General features: G+C 43.3%; 1 protein-coding gene across 2 annotated transcripts; it reads right to left on the bottom strand.

The window, feature by feature from the left end:
- Positions 1 to 5: 5 nt before the first annotated feature.
- Positions 6 to 22,016, bottom strand: LOC102682736 (cilia- and flagella-associated protein 337). Of its 2 annotated transcripts, none has more exons than XM_069179522.1 (27): positions 21,355 to 22,016; positions 21,153 to 21,195; positions 20,147 to 20,300; positions 19,729 to 19,847; positions 18,330 to 18,433; positions 15,349 to 15,538; positions 14,974 to 15,079; positions 14,542 to 14,626; positions 13,125 to 13,246; positions 11,207 to 11,280; positions 10,684 to 10,814; positions 10,483 to 10,550; positions 9,863 to 10,011; positions 9,225 to 9,362; positions 8,738 to 8,845; positions 7,902 to 8,129; positions 7,363 to 7,433; positions 6,689 to 6,893; positions 5,744 to 5,938; positions 5,031 to 5,201; positions 3,258 to 3,473; positions 2,724 to 2,891; positions 2,451 to 2,619; positions 1,849 to 1,981; positions 1,045 to 1,237; positions 765 to 860; positions 6 to 351 (listed from the first exon to the last, which is right to left on the bottom strand). In XM_069179522.1, the coding sequence occupies exons 1-27, from the start codon at positions 21,456 to 21,458 to the stop codon at positions 100 to 102; spliced, it is 3,792 nt and encodes a 1,263-aa protein (XP_069035623.1). In that variant the 5' UTR covers positions 21,459 to 22,016; the 3' UTR covers positions 6 to 99. The 2 variants fall into 2 exon arrangements, with proteins under 2 accessions (XP_069035623.1, XP_069035622.1); XM_069179521.1 differs by having other exon boundaries at positions 20,147 to 20,303; positions 21,355 to 22,015.
- Between the last annotated feature and the right edge of the window lie 1,188 nt (positions 22,017 to 23,204).

Here is a 23,204-nt window from a genome sequence, read left to right as displayed (position 1 = left end):
GAACATTTCAAAGGGGAATTTGTATTTCACTTATTCTTGAGAACTTCTGCTACTTCTTCCAGTTATTAAGCAAGGCCAGAGCGCAGATTAGCGGCACTTTCACAGACTCGGTGCCTTCTTCGCAGGTGCGCTGTTGCTCCCGTTTGGTTTGGCAGCTGGAGATTTCTTTCTGGTGACTTTGTTTGCTGGGGTGAAGCGCAGGTGAGTCTGCCGTTTGCTGAGGCGCTTCTGCTTGCCTGTGGGCTCGAGGCCCTCCTGGGTCTTCAGCTGCTGCTCTCTCAATACTGCTGGGATGGGCGGCTGTGTGACTGGGGTGAGTGAGGAGTAGGGCATGGACTTGTAGATCCTCAGCTGGAGCACAGTGAAGCATAAGAAGATAGAGTAACATAGAGCAGTACGTAATAGTTTAGATGATTCATGGGTGTCCACACATGGTCCTAAAGGGCCCATAGGAAGATTTTCGGGAAATATTTAAAATACCCACACCTGATGAGCTGGGAGAATCTTAATTGGTCCAATTAAATCATTAACGAGCCAGTTCAGGTCTTTATCAGCTGCAGTGCAAGGCAAATCTCTCCGGGATCTGATTTAAGATCGTATGCATGGTTTTCCATGTCTTCCTGCGTTGTCTACCACAGGAAGGTAACTGCACTGTTTATTTCTTAAAGTACTGGGACTCATAAATTGATCATAATATGTATCCCATTAAAAAGTATTTATATTAATATATATGTTATCGTATATGATAATAAAAGGTGACTTGCCTGCTCTCTGCTGCTGAAAGATGTGTTGACATCGGGTAGGTTGGGCAGATGGTGCCTGACCTTCTGTTTGTAAGCTCTGCCCAGTACACTGCTTCTCTGGAACACAATGGTGGGAGAGCTAAAGTTTTTCTTCCTTTTAGAAATGGAACCACTTTTACCAGTCGAATCAGTTAAGGCACTCAGTTGCTTTGCATGTTAAATACTACAGATAGGGCTTCCAGTTTGTTGCCATCAGCCAGCTGTGACAGGGTCTGCACAACCGCGGTCGGGCAGTGCATACCTGTTTCCCCTTGACCTGCCACTTTCTCCACGTCTCCTCGATTTGCTCCTGGCTGGACTCGGTGATGCAGGGGTCGGCGGGCAGGAGCTCCTGCAGTTTGGAGCTGTAATCCTTGTTGGCCAGCTTGAAGGTCATCATCACTGATTGCTGCCGCCTCTGCTTGACCAGCCTCTCCACCAGTTTCTTGGCACAGCTGCAGATGCACGACCTCAGACTCTTTTAACGGGTCATTTTTATGGCACTCGTCCTTTGCCATAACATTCTACTTTCGAATCAAGGGAACTTCACAGACAGAACTCAAGTTAGAGTTAACCTTTTCTTTATGAACTAGCTTGCTCGGAGCTCTGCTCTTGGGTGGAGGTGTTAATGTCCCAGGAAAGTGATAAAACTCAGAAAACTGTATTTTTTTATTTACTGAAACACAATGAACCTGCTCAAATAAAATATGATTTTTTTTAATTCTCCTAGGATGGCAGGGTAAATTACAACTCTTAGATGTGAAGCTTTTGTTCCCCATTCAACCAGCAGTACTAGATAACATAACCGGTGTCTCTAAACTGTCCCTCTGTACTCGTGGGTGTGTGTGTGTGCCCTGCGATGAACTGGCATCCTGTTGAGCTCTTGATTCCACCAGTGCACCCAGAAGGAGCTGCTTCCTCATTAAGTAGGAATAAAGTAACATGTTTTGAGTTATGACGCAGCTTGAGGCCAATGTGCAGAATGAAGAGATGATGTCTTTGCTGTATAACCCTGAGTCTCACCAGGGGGGCCTCCCCGGTTTGGGGGGGTTTCCTGGAGACTTACTGCCAGTGAGGGTGAGAGCCCGCGTTGAGCACCCTCAGGGTCTGGCAGGATCCCACTCTTCTTAGATCTGCAGGCAACTCCGCAGGGGTGACAGAGGGCACACCCACACGCCACACAGCTTGGCCAAAGGTGCCTGGAGACAAAAGAATTGCAGGAGAGTTCTTGTCATACCTGGTCCTCTTATCCTGAGCAGGTAGATTCTCTTGCTGTCTGTAACAGTAGATGTTCTTTGTTTTCTTTGAGTGGCAGGCAGTCAGTGGGTTAGTGTTTCTCAAGGAGGACCTTGGCACATGAGCAAGGCCAGCAGATGATGTACACTGATAAAGGTCCTTTCTGAACTTCGGATTGTCAATGCCAGGGCACACGTTATGAATAACACTGCACACACAGACCCATGTGCATCATTGCTAACTGCTGATACATCATGCTGCTGGACTTGCAACAGCAAGTCCGTGCAAAAGAGTTTCACCGAGACATTAAAAAAATTCTATTACTTCATGACCTCTTAAATTAAATTCTTATCATTCAGCGTTTTTAAAATATTATTGATGTACAAGTTAACGCATAACTTGCAGCACCAGATGTCTCCCTTTCCTGCCTACCAATGTATTTGCCTGCTATGCTCCACAGACGGACATTACAGTCCAGGCTGGCCGTGACTATGAGCTGAAATCTGTCCACATACTCCAGGTGAGTAACCGCTTTCAGGTGGCACCTCCAAGAGCTGAGCAGCTTTGGGGGGACGAGGGTGATGTTCCATCCACCCCATACCTTTGAATCATAAAAGCGGACTGTAAGTCTCTTAATGAAAGGCATCATCCTGCAGTCCTGCCTTTCAATGGGTACAAATTGTGACCCAGATTCGCCTGAATTACCTCTTTCTCTTCCTCAACTACCAGGCTTCTGGGACCCTGCACTCTGCAGTATTTTGGGATGAGGTCAGCTAGTCTCAGGCATTTCCCTCCCCCTCTCTCCTCTTCCTCACTCCAGCAGGACTCCTGTTCATCTCCCATGCAGTAGCAGTAATTCTCAATGTCCCATATCTACACGGAGGCACAAGAGACGGACAATCCAATACTGGGACTTCCTCAATAAGAGACACCTCTCACCTTCTTTGACAAAGACGCACTAAATGTGGTCTCTGAAACTTCTATATTTCCCATTTTGGACATCCTCGAGCTCTCTGCAATACAATATATGTCATCAAGTCCCCATACATTTCGCACATCAATTAAAATGTATTGATAGCAGGAAAAAATCGCCAGTCTTGGACTTCTTTGCATTACTGTATTTCTTCTAAAAATAAGTTTCTGAAATGTGAATCTCAGGTTTTAACATTTACTTTCATGGTCCCCCTCCCCCCCGTTTTTTTACTGTAAGGCAAGTCTTCCTATAAATGTGGTCTTTACCATTATGTAGCCCTTCGTGTCTCCTGTGAGAAGCATCTGGTCTTCCAGGTCTGTGGACATGGAGCAGACAGCGGTGTCGCTGCCATGCGTTGCTTTGAACTTTCCCAGCATCCCCCCCTGGTGGCTGATGGACCAGGCGTATACGTAGCCGTCAGCCGCGCTGGTCAGGAGAATCGCCGTGTTGGGGCTGCGCTCCCGGGTGCGCAGGAACAGAACCTGAAGAGGTGGCAGATCACAGAGCGCGCAGTGCTTGACTTCCGTTTCTCAGCTGGTAGAAACACACGCCGAGGGGTCTCGGAGAAGGGCGGCTGTAACCCCTCTTTAGAAGAGGCATGAATAAAGACTTAAAGACAGGAGCCAGGAGCTCCAGCTGTATTCAGTAGCCATCAGGGTTGAGTCCATTTCGATTACAGTAACCCCCTTAAGGAAAAGAGGAGTTTACGGTGCTTTGCAAGTACCCCTTCCAGTGAAATCCTCCTGGAGGATAACGGGACAGTTATCATCCCTTGGCTTGGAGGCTCCTGTTGCTGCAGCGTATCCCAGCTCTCTGCTACCACAATTCCTCTATAAGCACCCCAGGCTTGCAGTGGAAGAGTAAAGAAGAGGGCTACACAATGCACACATTGTTGTCTGGTGTGGAAGATTGCTACAGTCCAAAAATACAGGCGGTAAAACAGCTGTCGTTTAGATTTTTTTTAAATTAAAACGAGGCTGTTCTGAATAATTCTCTGCAGCCACAAAAAAACAAACAAAAGCAGAAGTCTATATCCCAACCATAAGCTGGAGTGCTTTGAAATTTCAAGCTTTTTAACTCAGAGCTTCCAAACGGTTAAGAACACAGTGCCTATGAGTTTTCACTCAATGTCAACATTTCAAAAAAATACGATACAGCCCTTAGTAAGTTCAGTTAAGGGTTTGATCAAGCCACAAAAAAGCTCAAGCAGAACACAAACCCTCCCTTACTTCCATGAGGAATACACTCTCCCCACCACAAGGTGTCAGCTGAGCTCAGTCATCGCAGGCCTTCAGCCATTTTTAGACACAGCCGATGACTACGTCGAGAAAAAGCTCGGGTTTAAAACTTAATTGTGTCGAGATTTTTTAAATGCAAGCAAACGAGAACCAGAAACAATGTGGAGACAAGATGGTTTAACACTAGACTGCTCTACCATGACGGAGGTGAGGAACAGAAATGCTGAACTCCTTTTTTGTATAGACTTTGGTCATTTTAGATGAACTCGGTAACCGCCATGTAGGCTGCTTGCTACTGCAGAAAAAAGTAATTTTTCCTGCTGATGTTGTTGTTGCTGTATTGAGGACCTATTCTCCAGTTACATCATTAGCTTGTTGTGTATTTAAAGACATGGCCAGTGGCTCCTGGGTGTGTTACTATGGCTACCTGAATGTGTAGGCAAGCTGGTCCATATCTTGTTTTTTCCCCAAGTCCACTATGTACAACTGCCCTGCCCTTCTGTCATCTAAACAGTTAAAACACACTTTTAAATGTGCTTTCTAACATTAGAATAGAATTTGTGTTTTAGTATTGTTATACAGCTTTTAGACCAGACATTTATGGTATAGCAAAGTTACTGTATCCAAGAGAGGTGAATGTTGAACAGGATGTGATGGACACATATACTTGTTCTATCTCCATTGGAAATGGCTGCCGGAGGTATTCTCATCTTGTAACACAACACATTTTCTTTTTGCACCACATGAAACAGTTCATTAGTGACAATCATGACAGTTTGACAGTTTTAATACATAGCGTACCTTCTCCACAGCCAGCCTAGGTCTGTCCAGCTTCTCCTCTATATCCATCTCTTTCTCCATATCTTCCATGGTGGAGGTGGTGGCTGGTCTCTTCTCCTTACTTGTCCATTCATCATCACTGTCCGTTGTGTTCAACACAGGGCTCACTTCCTGGGAACTGTGTCGCTTCTCCTTCAGAAAAAGCAGGTGGCGATCAGAGAATGTTTTGGTGCTAAATAAACATTCTTATCGAAGAGCCAGTGACTAGATGTCATCCGTATACAGGGCAATGCTATTAAATGGTGTCTCCGTAAGGTATAGTGAACTCTTCTAAAAAACATAAACAAGACTTGGTTGGTTGAACGAACACCAAGAATAAATTAATGCAGACTTTAGAGAAAGTATATAAAAAAATCCTTAAGAATTCCTGTAAATTCCTGTCATTCCATCTGATTTACAGATTCTGAAACTTCTTTAGGTTTACAGCAGAACAATAAAAATTAATAAGTTATACTCTGAGGTGTTTTATGGCTTTTACTTCAGTTTAATTTGTATTTTGTGCCTGAGAGCCAGATGTTGAGCTGTCAGTAGACACATCTGTGAAGAGCTCTTCTGTATATAATTTGGACCAGTACATGCAGCCAAAATAGCAAGCACTGAAAAGGGGGCAAGGAGAATGTAAATCTGTGAGGCTTCAGCCCTAGGGGGCAATGTGATGTTGTACTGCCTCCTGCCTGCTGGAGACGTATTTGGCTGGTTCTCTTCGGAGCAGGAGGAGACAAGGCAGGAGCTCTCTGCTTGCTGACGCTGGACTTCTCGGTGCCCGCAGGAGTCAGCCTCGGGGAATCACCGACATCCTCCTCACTGCTCAGGGACTCCTCCGAGCCGGAAGGACTGCCCTCCCGACGAGCACTGCCTTGGTCAATCACCTGCCCCCGGAAGTCAAGTACACAGGGCGTCAGGTCTGTGGCCTGAGCTCTCACCTTGTGGAGGAGCAGGGCTGACCACAGACCATTCTGCGTTGTCGTTGTCCTTCTCCTCAAGAAACATCATCAGAAAATACTTTCGCCACGCTTAAAGGTCAGGACGCAGAACCTCAAGTCTGAACCTGGTATGATTTGGGGTCTGTAGCGAATGACTTGCTTTACCAGAGAAACTCTAGGAAAATACCATATATCTTAGATATCTAAGATATCTTAGGCAGCACAAGCAGGTAATCAGGTGAAGTACTACCCAAGCAAAATGACTGAGAAGGAATAAACCTCTAAGATGTATGAGGATGTGCTTTCAATTTTTTCTATATGTCTGGAATCTTAAATATTTGCCAGTCATTGCCAATTGCGATATTCCAAACAATAAAGCATGTCTCCTCTCAACAGCAGTAAAGCATGCTTACATCAGGCATTGAGCTTACTGTGCTGTGCTTTAGCATAGCTCATCACGCTCTGACATCACAGTACTTTACTACATCTTACCCTGCATTCACCTTGGTAATTACCCTGTGTGCTCCATGTACTCTCTTGTCTACTGAACACTGCAGAAACCAGCATGAGCTCTGGGCAGAGTGGTTCTGGGATGGTCTCTACCTTTATGCCATGCTAGCGTAACATCATCTAATTGAAGGCATCACCTTACAGCCTTTAGAGAGCAGAGGGCTGTTTCTGGGGGCTGGCGCTCACCCTGATGGGCAGGAGGGGCAGGGGGCTCTCGCTGGCGTTGAACCGGCAGAAAGCCTGACCCGAGTCGATGTTCCACACCATGATGTCCCCGTTGTAGGAAGCGGTGACCAGCAGTTTGTGGCTGTGGGCGTCCATGGAGAAGATATCCTCTGAGTGATAGCAGTTCCACTGCCGATACTCCATTTCATCATCCTCTTTCGAATCCCTGTCCATCACCAAAAAGATGAGCTAAAACTTCGATTCAAATGATCAAATAACTGGAATCTTAATACTGAAGTCAAGGATATGGCTTACGGATTTGATCATTTTACATATAGTATGTCTGTTATTTAAAATGTATACCTGTATATCTTTTTGTGTTTTTTGCTCTCTTCAGCAGATGTGTATTTGTAAGACTTACAAGCTACAGCATTACAACCCCTGACAAACTCTAAAATCCTCGGTAGTATTCAGCTTAAATGAAACATTGTGACAGAGAGGGACAGGTCTGAACTTGTGCTCAGTGCCTTTTTTCTTTCAGAAGAAATATTGGGTAGAGTAAATCAATATCCCTCTGTTTCTGTGCCTTGGGAAAGGGGAGCAACTTCCCAGAGGATGTACGTTATGTCTTCCATGATGACAAGTGTTATATCGGTTGGTGACATTAATCAGAAGGTGTTTTTTTTTTTACTCACAGGTACCAGATCACTCTTTTACTCCAACTGGAAACATAAATCCTCTGGTTGATATACAGAATCCCAGTCACCTGAAAGTCAATGACAAAAACCCCTAAGCAAACACAAGTATTGCAATGTATAGAAATATGTAAATGCTATTCATAATACTGTATATGAAATTATATGCAGTAGAAAAGCAAAATATGTCCTTGCTGGTATCTGTAACCTTAGCCATTCAGGAGCAAAGTGTCATAGCGCTACAATCTTGTCCCAAACCTTGTATTGTGTATTATGTTTACAATCTTGAAAGTCTACCGTGGTGTACCACAGTAAAAGCAGTGAAAAGTGTAGTAAGGTGCAATGAAAGCACGTAAAAGCCTTATAGAGTATACTGATGTATGATAAGAACGACTGCTTTGCACTAAACACAGGAAACTGTAGCAAAGAAGATGCATGATGAAGTTTAGTAAAATCTCGGGAAAATGAGAAAAATGCTGTTCAGGAAGAACAGTGTTAATGCTTGCGCTCAAGGTGTCCACCGTCGCTGCGGTACGCACTTCAGAGTCATGCAGCTTGGGCAGCTCGAAGAGGCAAGCCCCGTTGTTGAAGTTCCACAGCCTGAGGGAGCCGTCCTTGGAGCCGGTGATGAGACGTCTCTTGGGTCCGTCAAAGGCCATGGCCGTGACCTCCACCCCTCTCCCCGGACAGGCCGCGAACTGCATGACCTTCTCGCCCGTGAGGATGTCCCACACGCTTACCACACCGCTGTGGCAGCCACTCACCACCTAGAACAGACGGACACCCGAGTCAAGAGAACCCCATGCTGCAGGAGGCCCGAGGCTCAGGAGCAAAGCAGGTCAGAAGCATGCAGGAGGAGCCAGCAGGACCACCGCAGCCCCGAGCCACTGTTTCCACATGTGGAATGGACATTCATTTTTTCTTACACACCCACCCTGTTCGGGGTCCACAATTGACTTTAGGACCTAGCATCTCCAGAGAAGCTCAGGAACTGATGAAATACATGTGCTCCTTGAACCTGCCAACCTGCAGTGACACAAGCGCCCCACAGGAGAAACAGGGCCCACTGGAAGAGAAGAGTTCTCTGCTGATCACAGCAGCCAATGTTTTCAGAACAGTAGGGACTCAGAGAAGTTTGTCACAGCCCCAGTTTGGGTCCAACTATGACAACTATTACAATGATGACGCTTGGAGAAATCTGTCTGGTGTTATCCTAATAGTCCAGCAAGATAGGCAGAGAGTAGAAGCTATAATAATCTTACAAAAATCACCTTCAAGAACAGACCATCTATTCATTTTCTAAAGTCCACAGCAGCGTATCTATAACACTGACTACCCCAATTCAATCCCATAACGCCCTCACCACCTGACATACCTGTTTGAAGTTGCTGTTGTAGAGTGCAGCACACAGTGACTGCTCATGGGAGGTGGCTGCTTTGTTGCTGGCCTCTACATCTTCCACTGCACCATACAGAACACCAATCTACAGCAATGATGAGCACAAGGAAAAAGTCTGACATTCTCTCATCATTACTGGGCAACAGTATTTCTTCCTACAGCATGGAGTATATTATATAGACAAAAGCTGACCTGCTTTTAGCTTCTGCTCCCTTAAAATTGTCTACACAGCAGTCTATGCATCACAAGCTGGGATTGTTTTTTCCCTGAGCAGAAGCCAACTTCTTTTTTTTTTTCCATGCAAACAAAAAATAATGCGATTTGGAATAATACGTTTTAAAAAAATCAGAACTCCTGCTCAGTCCAATTTTCTGAAGCTTTAAGAAATCTATGATAAAAGAATCTTAGAAGCAAACGCTAAGTGAGAAGAAGAAACGGAAGGACGGAAGACCAGCACCGCCAACCTGAAAGGTGGAGAGGGCCAGGGTGTTGGTGTCCTTGCTGTAGTGAATGCTTGAGATGGGGAACTTGCCCAAGGGCATGTTTCTAGAGTGGATGTTCTGGAGGCAAGCGCAGTCCTGCAGGTCCCAGACACGCACATTCTCAAAACAAAAAGCATTGAAATGCGTGAGCGGCGCATCCCTCGCCAGCCTCATTTCATGCCTGCAAGTACCTGGGTGGCCACAGGGGTCGCTGTGTCACTAAGTGAGCTTATTTTATTATTCCCACCCCACCCTTGGTGGAGCACAGCCAATCGTGGTGTCGACTCTTGAGGAATCCTGGTCACAGTAGGCTAGAGACATGATCCAGGCTCAAACCCACAAAGATCAAAGAGCTCAACTCCTATAACTTCACCAATTGAGTCGACTGGGGGAATCCCTTTTACACACTTATTGCTTTGTCTTCACCATGCTTATTCATTGACCCAACATCCACCCATTCTGCAGTATTTACTTTGTCAAGATCTAACGCAACACAAACTGTTTTTTTTTTTCAGGAAAGCTTAAAACGTCCAACAAAAAGTAGATCTATGTCCATCTCAAAAGAAATAGACAATGGGCAAGAATTCTTTTCTTCTTCCACTTGTCGTTGGGCAACTCACCTTGTCCTTGGAAATGCTAATGATCTTGTTGTCGCGCCCGTTGACCACAATGTGGGTGATGGCGGACATGTGCCCCTTCATCTGGGAGGTGGCGCAGTTTGTGACGTAGGGGTTCCAGATTCTCACGATCCTGTCAAATCCTCCCGTCACTGCAGCAGAGCAAGGCACAGCGAGAAGATTGCCACAAGAGTCAGCCCCTGCAACAGTCCTGTCTTGCTCCTGCTAAAACTGCACACTTTGACCTCCCACAGGTTCTTCTTCACTAAGGTCCAGTTTGCACTTCTGCTCTGTTTTTTTGTTTTTGTAACCACATATTAACAACATTATCTCAATCTGTTGAGCTGTTGAAGATGTTGAAGAAATATGTTTACAAAATCTATGTAAGGAACTGTATATTTTGGAAATAGTCTGTAGCCACAGGAATTTGCTCTTTCAGTTACTAGCTATTGAACATTTATGTGAGGTTTTTGAAATGTATTATCAAAACATGGTTATATTTCTCCCTAGCATGGATTTTTACTCCTTTACAACACCTCTATTCTGTTCTGTCTAAAGGCTTGGCCAGTTAAAAATGTCTAATACAAATCACAAAAATACATCAGATCCAACATACTACTTACCAAGTATATTAAACTCTGGGGAATAGTCAAAGCATAAAATGCCTTTCCTTAGATGAAAAGCTGAGTTACTGTGAATCACAGAAAAGAGGAGTATTCCGATTCAGGATTGGTCAGGAAAACTTTGAGATCATTTCATTGAAAAACGGGAGGTGTACAAAGGGCTGGAGCAGAGCGAGGGAGGGAGGTGGGAAGCAGCCGTACTGAATTCGGCTCTTCTGGGAGTGGGGCACCAGGGTCAGCACCATGGCGCTGTTGTCAGTAGCAGAGCAGGTGGCGACAGCGTTCAGCTCCGGGATGAACCTGATCTGGTAGCACCAGTCACTGTGGAGAGCCTGCACACAAAGCCCCGAAAGAGCGTGAAACAGCAAGGAATGAGCCACGCTCATGAGCAGAAATACTTATTATTCATGCCTCAGACTCTCATGGGAAACAAGACGAAATCTGGGACATGACAAAACTATCGAGGAGAAGAATCAAACGTAGATAGAAATTTATTTTGATATTATTCTACAGTAGTTTATTTATTCTCTTGTATCTGGTGATCTCTAGCTGAACCAATTTCAGACTCATTCTGCTTTCATACAACTATCTTAAATCATGGCTCGGAATATAACTAAGGCAGTCACGTGTATAGACAACTGAGCCATTCGACTAGCAGGTGCCGAACTTTAAATATTTCTTGAATATTACAGCTACTTTGATGCAATATAGATCCGCTACTTACAGAAACTCTGAAGCACAAGTAAATGCTGGATGTATTTTTAAACAAAGCTGGTGTAGGGATGCGACATTTTCCACCTGTAAAACAAAGAATTGTTAAGAATAAGAATCCGAGACTACAAATGATTAATTAGTTCCAGAGAAAATCTCCACTTGAAAATCACTTGCTGTCCAGACAGAAGCAGGTGGACTGGTTATGAACATACTGCATAGAAGGAAAGTTAACCAGTCTGTTGAAGAGTGACCAGATACATTCTAGGGCTGAAAGGACTGTCCTGAACTATATCTGTTAAGTCCAGAATAAAAAAAAGACGATGGGGGGACTGGTCCAATCCTTCAAAATGCACAAAGGCATTGTCACCAGTCAACATCAAACGTGAGCCAGAGAACACAAAACTAAATGGAAGATACAAACTGAGAATGTGAGACACTTTCTTACACAAAGAGCTGCAGGAGTCTTGAATAAGCTGCCCAGCCATTTTTTGGAAGCTCATACCTTGGCTTTTTTCAAGATACAGCTGGGTGACATCCTCAGAACAATTATCTACTCAGAACCAAACAAGCTAAATTTGATATCTTTAAATTATATACAGTATATGTGTGTCTGTGGTTTTTCTGTTGCCTGTATGGAGCACTGAATAATAAGCAACAACCTACGTGCTCAATATATCAATGAAACGTTATGTCAGAGAATTCATTATTTTTTTTAGACTTTCATCAATAATAATTACTTAGAATATGTGCTATTTCTACAAAATCAACTCTGTAGTGATCAAAACATCAGCTGGGAAAAAGAAATTCAGACGAATAGTATAGACGATGGAAGGCACACTTAGGCTTAACCTCAAATGGTTAAAGAAATTTGTTTTTAGGGTTTCAGTTCTGACATTTAGTTTGGTGTTCGTCATTCACAGTCACCATGGGATTTCTATTACTATTGATGTGACTTAGACTAGAAAGCCTTTTTCATAATCGAGTCACTTCAGTGTGAGAGGAGCCATAAATAGTTCCAGCCAGAGGACCTGAAGTCACTCCCTGCTCTGAGAAGATTTCTACCCTGGAGCGGAGGGAAACAAAGGACATTTTTATACCTCCAAACAATATTTTTCTTCACACAAATGCATAGAAAACACAGGGAAGAGCTACTGTATATTGCCCTTTTACTATACATGAAAATAAAACCAATGATGTGGAATATTACTTATAAACTGTACATAGAAAACATGTAATGTAGAGAGGTACAATATGAAAAAACATGAATAGAAACATAGGCCTTGTTTACTAATGTGGTTCCTGACATTATTTTGCCAGGAACTCCTCAAGCAATTTCCACTTCCATGGATCTTATTCAGAACGTACACCACCACAAAATAATTTTAAACAAAACCCCAAAAATGTATGTGTGCAATTTTGATAGATTAGATAAAAAACTACTTATTAACTTTAAATTGATTAAACAAACCCACCCAACGAATATCTTTCCTAGACACCTCACTATCACACAGGATTGATGCAAACTGCTAGGGAAATCAGTCGATATTATTAGATTTTTCTTGGAATGGTCAGCTGTCCTGGGCAGAGACTTGTCACGCCCTCTGCAGCCAGAGGGCGCTCCTTCTCTGTCCTGTCCCTAGTTTCCAGTCTGCTGTCCTTCCTGTCCCTCTCTTTCCCTTGGGCTATATATTTCCGGGTCTTGCACTCTGTCCTCGCTCAGCATTGACGTTCGGATGTCCTGAGACCCGCCTAGCACCAGGGCGCCCCACGTCCGCTCCCTGAGGGCATAGGTTTCTATACGGCATTCCTGAACTCTTTGCACTAATGAGCCCGGGCCTTTTTCCCGTCTCGCCACTATGCATATGGGTCTTTTTCCGCTCTCCTGCTCCCCACGGTTAGTCCCTTTGGACATCCGTGACAGACTGTACCTGTTTTAGAGGTGCTGTTCAGAGTGCTGAAGAGTCCATACCGGATAACGTCTGAAGATATGAAGACTGAAATACTGCCTCCTGCATCACCCATGGAAAACACACCTTTTTTCCCATCAGACCTAAAAACAACAAATAATATAAACTTTTACACCCTTTCTGTTATCCTGAATCATTCATCAACTCTACTATAAGCCTCGAACAGTGATGAAAAGGTTGGGGACAGTGTGCGTTTTCCTCCAGAACACCCCCCAGACAAGCCACTTGCCATTTTACGCTTGTCCAAGAGAGGACTCAACACTGATGGAGCTGTAGTGATAAAAAGGACAAAGCTCAGGACAAGAGAAGTACAGAACTGCACACTATGTTTATTTCCTGCAGCTGCTTCAAAGACAGTTCAACTGCCTTTCACTCCCCAAGTTTCGATCGACCCAGAAGAATTGTAAACCTAAAACTTTTACATTGCAGCTACAGAATAGATAGCTACAGAATGCATGTTTTTAGCAGCTTATATACAAGTGAAGTTATGTTTCTCAGGGTAGATAAGGGGATGTGGCATACTGCCTATGATTTTCAGCTTCTCTGACCTTGGTTCTCTCACTTATGTTTTTGATAGTCAAGAACATTTGTTCTGACTGTCTTCTTACACAGCTCCTTTATTGTTTCTCACACGAGTCATTAATGTATACCACATTATCCAATTTAAACCTCTGGCTGCTCTACCTTCCTGAAATCTTCAGGAGGAGTGATGCACCTCTCATTATCAGTAGTGCAAGCTCACGGGCACTGATGCAAGGCAAACCAAAGCTGTCCTGGATTGCTCAAGCCCACCAGACCCTGGTCTGCCCAGACGATTCTGCACTGCAGCTCATCAGCAAATAATACAGCCCAGCCCTATCTTATATACCATTTCCAATACGTTCATGAATATCACCCTACTCAGCAGAGAAAGACAAACTAGAGAACGTGGGAGCTCTGGAAATGCATTTAAAATCGATAACAGGAGGCTGATCTATATCCTTTAGGATTGTGGGAGTATGGAAACACTATCCAGCTACTGTATGTTGTTGAAGTCAACACCCTGGGCTCTTTCAGGAATCAGTGCAGTGAGTTCCTTGGATCTATTTGCTATGGCCTACCATAAAAGCAGAATGGCCTCCTCTCAGTTGGAACCATTATGATTTCCTTAATTCAGAAATTTGAATACTGAAATAAAATCACGTGGAGTAATTTCTGGAATATATGAGTATAGTTTGGTATTTGGCTGCAACCAGGATAATCCATTATGAGAGCTACTGTAGACAGTGAATACAGAGAGAATGAAGTCATCCTTGATCTGACATGCTTAACGTCAGGTAAGAAATGAGTAGCACAGATAACAGAACACCCTGTTTTACTCATGCAGATTGGTACCTACCAGTAGTCCATAACTAGAATGTAGCTGTCCAGCCCAGTGAGGGAAAAGACAATGTCACATTTGCTGGCACTGATGTCGTAGAATTCTGATGTTAAAAAAAATAAATAAAGTGCATTCTTCATTTGTCTTTCATCACATTTCAAATTAACCAGTGCATGATCTCTTACAAGGTTACACTTAAGAATGTTTAACACGTGCCACACTCAATCACAAAGCGTTCTTGCTCAGTCATTCATTAGTTTTGTAACCATCTTGAGCTGTTTCTCAAAAATAAAATCGAATATAGTCTGGTGACCTTATGAAACAGATCTGCCAGCTGACAGATATTCTAACTCACTGCTCTGTCCTTGCACCTACAAAGTGTTCAAAACATCACCACACAATGCATTACACAGAGAAGGAGTGCAGTGCTGTGGTCACTGACATACACACCCACGTCTCGGCCGGTGGAGGAGATGGCCAGCAGGTTCAAGTTGCTCAGGCAGATCATGTCGGTCACCCAGATGGGATGGGCATGGCTGCGCCTCAGAGTGTCCAGCTGAAACGCAGCAGACACTTCAGCGCCCAAGGCCAGCGCTCACAAGGGTAGACACTTCCTGCCCCACTTCAGCCTCCTTCCCCACACATAATCACATCAGCAACACACAGGCTCTGCTCTTAAATTCAATTAGGATTACAAATACACCGAAAACATATTTCCAAGCTTAGGTTTCAAGCTCTGGATCCCTAGAGGATCATCCGGTTGTGTTTTTAAGTAGTGGTGTGTGGGAACACAATGGGCCCGTGAGGGTCTGCCCGCGGCCTCACATTGACAGTCCGGAGTAGCTTGAATCTCTCGCTCCAGTAGTACAGGATTCCATCCCGGCTGATGGAGAGGTAGCGGCCCAGCTGGGTCCGTGCCTTGGGGAGCCCACTCTGCTCGCCAGAATCCTTCTTGTCTGCCTGGGGTGTCTGGAAAGGATAGAACTGTAGCCGCACTATCACCTCACAATGAGCCCTAAAGACACAAGAGCCAGTGTCAGGCAGGGCCAAGCCAGGCAAACACACTCACACACAGGGAGGAGGTAGCAGTAATGACTCTCCCAGCAAACCCCAGTCATTTGAACTCACCAGGAAACAGTATAGCTCTCGTTAGCTCTTTAACTGGCAGTTTGACCATGACTCTAGTGCTCCAATCATTATCCAAATGGTAACGTATGGAAAACATGGAACCAATCTATGGCACAAGAGTGTAATGAGTCAACCCATATGTCCATACTAATGCTGACTTTAATACTATATCATATAGTGATTCAGAGAGATAATAGCACATGTTCAGTCAGAATGTGACCCCTGTGGTGCTGCAGACACACATCTCTGGCTTCATCTCGCAATCTGTTTGTTTAGGGACATGTGCCTCTTAAGCCTCAGCTTAGTTTACTTGGACCTCTGCCTGAATAACACATGTACAGATGCTCCTTTAACTGGTAAACACATTAACAGGGCTTCCATTGGTATGAGGAGCTAAATGTCTGGATGGAAAAAGACAGAAGCCATATAATGTCAAAGTTACCCAAACACACACACGGAAATACAGATGCTTGTAGTGGACGAACAGGAATTATGTTATAGTTGGCATACAGCTCTGTACTGGATCATGCTTGTAGTGGAACACATTCATTCATTTATTGAGCCGATACACTGGAATTTGTCTGAATAATGCATGCATAGCTACATGAGCCATGCTCCTTACTGAGTCATTAATCGCGACTCCACTGCAAACTGGGGTGAGGAGGGAGGGGGAGGGTGCTGCATTTCCAGAGAAGTGACTCATCATTGAAAGAGGTTTATTAGACATTCAGGCCACACTATCTGTGCTCATGCACACACAATCACCCTTATCCCTACTGGAGAGAAGACAGTCCTCCCCCCCAACCCAAGGGAAAATCTCAGCCAATGAGAGCACAGAGCCTCCCACTGGAGTGAAATCATATTCCCATTAAAAGCATTGCTGAATGGTCTTGATTTGATCACCATTTAGAAGATTTGCTAAAAATAGCAAAATAATGGCAGCATTTCTGTTCGGACGTCTGAAGTCCCCCACAGCCTGATTCATTTAGTCCAATTATGGATTTGCATAGGAAATGTATTGCAAAGGTCAGGCTTCTACTGCTGATTATGTTGTAGATGAAATTGTTCTACACAACAATAGCATTTTCTCTGCTTTGATAACAGCCAGTATCATAAATATGGGACTGTGAACTTCTGCAATAGGCTGGAAATAGCTAAGAACACAGTTCGTATTACAAAACTGACCAGACTACAAAATGAAATTGGGCCGGGCTGTTCTTTCTATAATATTTTTTTAAAAAGCAGGATATAAATCTATTAAATCCTATGTACATAACTTTTAATTCCACAAGAGATTATCCAGAACATAAGTGTCTCCTCAGCAAGATAACTGGGGGTTACAGTGTGTTAACATCTTTTCTTGGGACTCAGCTGCCAGCACTATCACAGATGGAACAGAAAGGCTGTGCTGTAGAACCAGATTTACTATTTAATTATTTAAGAGATACATGGAAACCCTTTTAACTCCATAACAAAAAAAGTCAGTCTTTGCCAGAGTGTAGGAACACACCTATTACACTGCTGTCAAAACAGACTTAGCCCATTCAGGAAGACGAAATAAATGCTATGCACGCCAACATCAAAAGCCAGATTACTTACCACAGCCTCAGGGCTCAGACCATACAAAGTAAAATGAACTTAAGAATCTGAAACAACTATAAAACATTTAAATATGTTAAACTGAAGCTGTGTTATGAGCTGAACTGACTGGGTGGTGGCACCATCAGCTGTACCTACTGTAACACATACTGTACTGTTACAACATCCACTGGCCTGTCACAGCCTGCAAAGCTCTCTTAGAGCCAGAGACTGAGAATCAAAGACCAGCACAAATTGATCAATTTACTTTGTTAGTTGCTAATGAATAACAGAATCAGAAGGATGAGCTAAACCACTCTGAGGATGTTCTGGTAATGAAACCAGTCCATCGCTACTTCGTCTGTACTAACAAGGTTAAGTAATTCAGAATAACGTCAGCATCCATATTTTGTTCCTGTTAACCCTTCATTACCACAGAAACAGAGGCGGAATAATAAGGAACAGGGGCAGATGTTAGCACTGGACTCATGCATTCAAACCCTGTGCAGGGATCCTGGAGCTGAAGACGTAACTGTATTGAACTGAACCAAAACTTTCAGTAAAAATTGTATTTTGAAAGTCTCAGTCAAAATATGAATAATTTTTACATTATTATAACATTATTATTATAATAATTAAACAATTTAATAATAAGGGCGAAGCAGCCAATAGCTAAAATCCTGAAAGTGCAGGAGACAAAGAGGATTGCTGTTTTGGCAGATTTAAAGCAGAACCGCTACTCAGCAGCTCTTGAAACCAATTAATCTAGAAGCCAAAGAGAGTTTTAAAAAACATTTGAGAGGTCTTTCTTGGGAAATATAATTCAGTGACCTATCTGTGAAAGAACTGGGTCATAAATGAATGACAGATTGCATTTTTGGGCAAAACAGAATGCTTTTCCGCTTTTCCATCAACAGCTTCCCACTTTTTTAGACTGGAAACACACCCAGAGAGCTGGCATTCCAGCACCCCACTTCTGGTTTCAACCCCTGCTCCTGCTTCAGCACACGTCCCAGGGAGGGAGAGTGTAGTTTCGCCTGGTGTTTAGGATACATTTACAGGAAGAGATAACACTGTCACTGCCGAGAGGGCTGCCTTACACAGGGACGATCTTCAGTGGCTTGGGGAAGTACAGGGGTCTGGTCTGCTGCTGAAGGGAATCCTTCTCCCGGTACTCCAGCAGCATGTAGTTCAGGTACTCATCCTGGAAACACAGGTGCAAGAGCAGGGACGTGAGAAAAACTGCTTCAGTGTGAAATCTGTACTTGATGTGGGGATGGCAGGGCTACTGGGAGGTGGGAGAGAACCTTGAGCCATCCTACTAATTTATAAAAAGTCACTCTGCTTTAGAAAACACCCATCCACAGCACCACACACATTCACACCCTGGAAAGCTGGAAAAAAGGCATAAAATCAAGTTAAAAACCCACCACCTCCTTTACAACTGATCCCATATTTCTTTCAGGTTCATGTGAGGCTATATTGTTCAAAGCACCTAATTTAAATGAAGGGATGGTACAATTTCTGCATCATAGCTCTAATCTGTCTTTTTTTTTCTAGTCTGGGTTCTGATGAGAGGTTCACATTTTGTGGTTCAAGCTTTGGGAAGGGACAATTTCAAGCGTCCTGTCATAGATAGCTTGCCTGTCTTTGGGAGGCAGGAGGAAAATGGGGCATCCAGACACAACCACAGGAAGAACATGCAAACACCACACGGACAGGGAGCACAGGCTGAAAGTGCAGGCCGGAGATGTGAGGAAGTAATGTTAAGCCCCATGCCTGCCGCTATCAAAGACCTTCATCCATACTGTTTATCAACATCCCATTGACTCCGGCAAAACATGAGTATTCCCTCTGGTCAAGTCCTTTCTGGGAAGAAGTTATTTATATCAATTATGTACAAGGGCCTTTCTGTGCCAGCTGTAGTTACGAGCCTTCTCTGTCGCTGAGACAGTCTGTGCATGAACTGCTGTAAGATTCACAGAGCCTGAATGTTATACGATATAATTTATTTCAAAGCCCAAAGTGAAGGAATAATACTCAACTAAGCTGCATGAACATCTTTGGGGTCACAGTGGAGATGGACAGAGAGGTTTGAATTTCAATATAAAGGAGCAAAAACAGTTCTATCCTAAAAACTATTCGAACTATTCAAACTTTCAAGCAGCCTGCCTATTAAGGATCAGTCTGCACTTAACAGAGGGCTCAGGTGGCTCCTATTATGTGACACTATCAACAGCATTTTAAAGATCATAAAAAAATTGCTGGCATCCAGTCCCTGGTCAACTAACAATCCAAAATTTAAAGGTCTGCAGCTGAGCGATAAAATCTTTTTCAAGGCAAATCGAATTGCTTTTCTTGAACGGTTCATCAGGATTTTATGGTCTCCCAGTGAACCACAATGCTTTGCTTGCTGATCTTTGGCTGCTTTCTAGAGATAGCTAAAATATGAATTTCCGTTCAGGCATGTTTCGAAAGGCAGCTCTGTGACCCGCTCACCCAGTCCACATTGCCATCACAGTTAGTGTCCACTTTCATGAAGATGATGTCCAGGTCCTCATCATCCACCTCGCCCATAATCTTCTTCATGGCATCTCGAAACTCCTCCATGTCCAAGCCTGCAAAGTTAAATCAAAAAGGACATTTTAGGAGGAAGGCAAGCTATAATGCTTTATTATCGTAACAGATCAAGACAGAATTGTACCTCATTTCCCTTTTCCCTTTGCTTGATACTCATGTTCTTTGGGGAGGGTGGGGTTCTATTATTTACCTTTTATAATTCAGCATTGGTACAACTGCGCTGACTAACCCTATTAACTCGTGAATGCTTTGAAACGTCTTTTTTTTTTAACCAGGTCTTCAGTACATATCCATATGTTAGAAGGCCTTTAAGAATCTCCACGATTCGGTTACTGGCCTCCGCCCCCGTCTGTATCAGCCTCGCGGAACATGCGTTCAATGCGCTGGAGGTGCTCGTTGTTGATCTGGTCCTCCACGCGGCCCTGCGTCTGCCTCTCCTCTGCCGACATCTCGCCCTCCTTCGCTGGCTTCTCCGCTGGGGCGCCAGCTGGCTGCTGTGGGAAATGTGAAGCACAGGGTGCAAGTCAACAGCAAATGAGCAATGGGCTTTGAACGTAAAGCAGCTGGAAAGGAACAGGGAATTTGCTCAGGGTCATTGTCTCCAGAGCGGAACGGATTAGAGATGGTTAACAGGTTGCACATCAGTGTTTCTATACTGGAGGAACACAGTTTGGGCCAACAAGGATTCTGTAGTAGGGTGGTGCAGTGTCACTGTGGCTAGAATTACTGCTTTGAAGTGCTGGGGCTCTGGGTTCAATTACTGGGCTGCTATCTGTGTGGAGCTTGTATGTTCTCCCCACGTAAATGTGGGTTTCCTTCCACAGTCAAAAGACACACTGGTAGGTTAACTGGCTTTTGGGGAAAATTGATGGTGGGTGTCTGTGTATCTGCTCTACAACAGACTGGCATCCCATCCAGGGTGCCTTATGCCTGTTGCTTGCTGAGATTGGATACTCCCTGTTCTGGATAAAGACATTATAAATACATAGATAGAGGGAAGGATTCTGGATTCAGTGTTCCAATGTTCCATGCTTTAAATAAGTTAGTTCAGAAGATCTGTTCCCTCTCCGCGTCAAGAGAAACTGCAAGTGTTCACTACAATCAATATCTGATTTACTATTCATCAGTTACTATTCATAGTTATAGTTAGTGAGTTACAACATCAAAACAGAAAAAGTGTAGCTATTTAGAGTGAATATATATACAAGACTGCATTACATTTGTCCTAAAACGTTTGAGAAGCTACCTAGAAGTAGCAAATGAAACTTTGAACCATATCCAGCTTATATTAAACAAAAACGTTTTTTTTTAGCAAAACAGTGCATTTGCCATCTGTACTATACCTGTGTTGCAGTCTGCTTGTTTTTATCAGTCTCCGAGTTCGCCCTACAAATATAAAAATGATTTTTTATCATTTCTATACACTGTATAATATAGAGTATTGTAAACATACAGTATACTGTACAGTACAAATTAAATATATTTTTTAACATGTATGAAGACTCACAACTGGCAACACAATAACTTATGACAAAAGAAACTTACCATGCTACTGAAGAGGACTGCTTAGCTACCTTCACATTTGCGTTACTGGCATTCACAGATGTGCTACCCTTTATCAGGATTTCTTGCGTTTCTTTCTTTTTCATTTTTATAGTGTCCTTTCAGAGCTCTCGGCACTTACATTTTCCACTTGAAAGAGGGCTGGTAATTTCATAGAATGTTCCTTTATTATGATGTCATCTAATCATAATTCATCCTCCCTGATGATCTCACAGACTAGACTAAAGGATTTAATGTTTGTTTTATGGCAAGGGGTAATTCAAAACACTGGAACCTGCATTTTTAACCACATTTTTTCTTTTAAGTGGATATTGTATGACATCTTTTCTTATATGAATGTTGCTTTATGCATATCGCACGGGAAAAATAATTTAAGATGTCTTTGCACTGCACAGTATTTTGTGACACTCTATATGAAGGACTGAGCTTGCCACAGTATGTAACAAATGTCTTTGTTCAAGCAAAGGTTTAGCCTGAGTGCTTACAATGTCATGTTGGGATTATTAGCCATCAGAATAACACTGAGAAAGTTAATACTTATCTTGAGTCAATATGCAGCTGTTGCATAAGTCCAAACACATGCTGCCTTTTGAGATCACTGTCTTACAGAGTTCCTCCTTACCTTGAATTCTCATCTTTGGGAAGAACTATTTGAATTTTCATATGAAAACTTTCTTCTACACAACAAGGGGGTGCATGCAACACCCATTAACACGTTTGAGCATTTCTAGAAAAGCAGTTAATGCTATCATTTTGGATGTACTTATTCAACCCAGGTTTATTTGCATAGCACTTTTTACAATGGTCACAAAGCAGCTTTACAGGTTCCAGGGCCTGAACCTCCAGTGATCAAGCCTAAGGCAACAGTGGCAAGGAAAAACTCCCTAGTAGACTAAAGTAGGAAGAAACCTTGAGAGGAACCAAGGCTCGAAAGAGGGAGCCTGTCCTCCTCGGGCCGGCACTGGGTTAAATGAGAATGAACACGTATGCGAGTCGTCCGTATTCTATTACATGGTGAGAAAAGAACAATCATATACTTATCCACAAGCACCTAACAGGAATCTCCATTTCAGCAAAATCTCATTTCATCCACAGCAAAAGCCTGCTTGAACAGGCTTGACTATCCTGGGTAACCCGAGATAAAGGACTGACTAAACTGACAACAGTAAACTTCCGGCTCGTGCCACAAAGAGGAAGCAAACACTATACGACACGGAACTTGGAAAGAGGTTTGCTACACAAAACACTAGTATGACAGTCGGTAGAGACCTGTCAGCTCTATAGCTTGTTGCACACCACTAAAAAGGATATAAGCTCCAAAGCTGCATATCTAGAAGGTGGAAGCTTATGTAGATAAAAAAGCAGACAGAATGAGGGAGGTACAGTTCTAAAAAGGCACATGCTTTAACATGACTGCAATACTCCACTTTTAAAACAAGGAATTGCTTACCAATTTCCAAAAAACCTTAAAATGGAATCGATGGAAAAAGGGAAAATCTCAAGATAGGGGCTGCCTACTGAGATTCAGCTCAAGCCAAAACATTTTAATTCAACAGAACTGGGTAAAACAAATCTGTCATCTATCTTTAATTTTTATAATTAAAATGTGTAGGATAGGGGCCATACCTTCTAACTGCATCCCCTATACTTAACTGAATTGTGGACTAATATTACTGCTCAAGAATAATGTGATTCTCCACTAAGGGGAGACACCTATAAAACCAAAGTGATTGGATCAACTCCAGGACTGGAGATGACCTATGATCTAAAGAACATGAAAATTACTGGCTTCATAAAAAGATGCAAGCAGACAGCATTTCTTCACTAACAAG

The sequence above is a fragment of the Lepisosteus oculatus genome, chromosome 16, assembly GCF_040954835.1.
Source record: "Lepisosteus oculatus isolate fLepOcu1 chromosome 16, fLepOcu1.hap2, whole genome shotgun sequence".
NCBI classification, from domain to species: Eukaryota; Metazoa; Chordata; class Actinopteri; order Semionotiformes; family Lepisosteidae; genus Lepisosteus; species Lepisosteus oculatus.
Note: the sequence above shows the minus strand (reverse complement) of the source record. Positions and strands in the feature narration are given on the sequence as shown.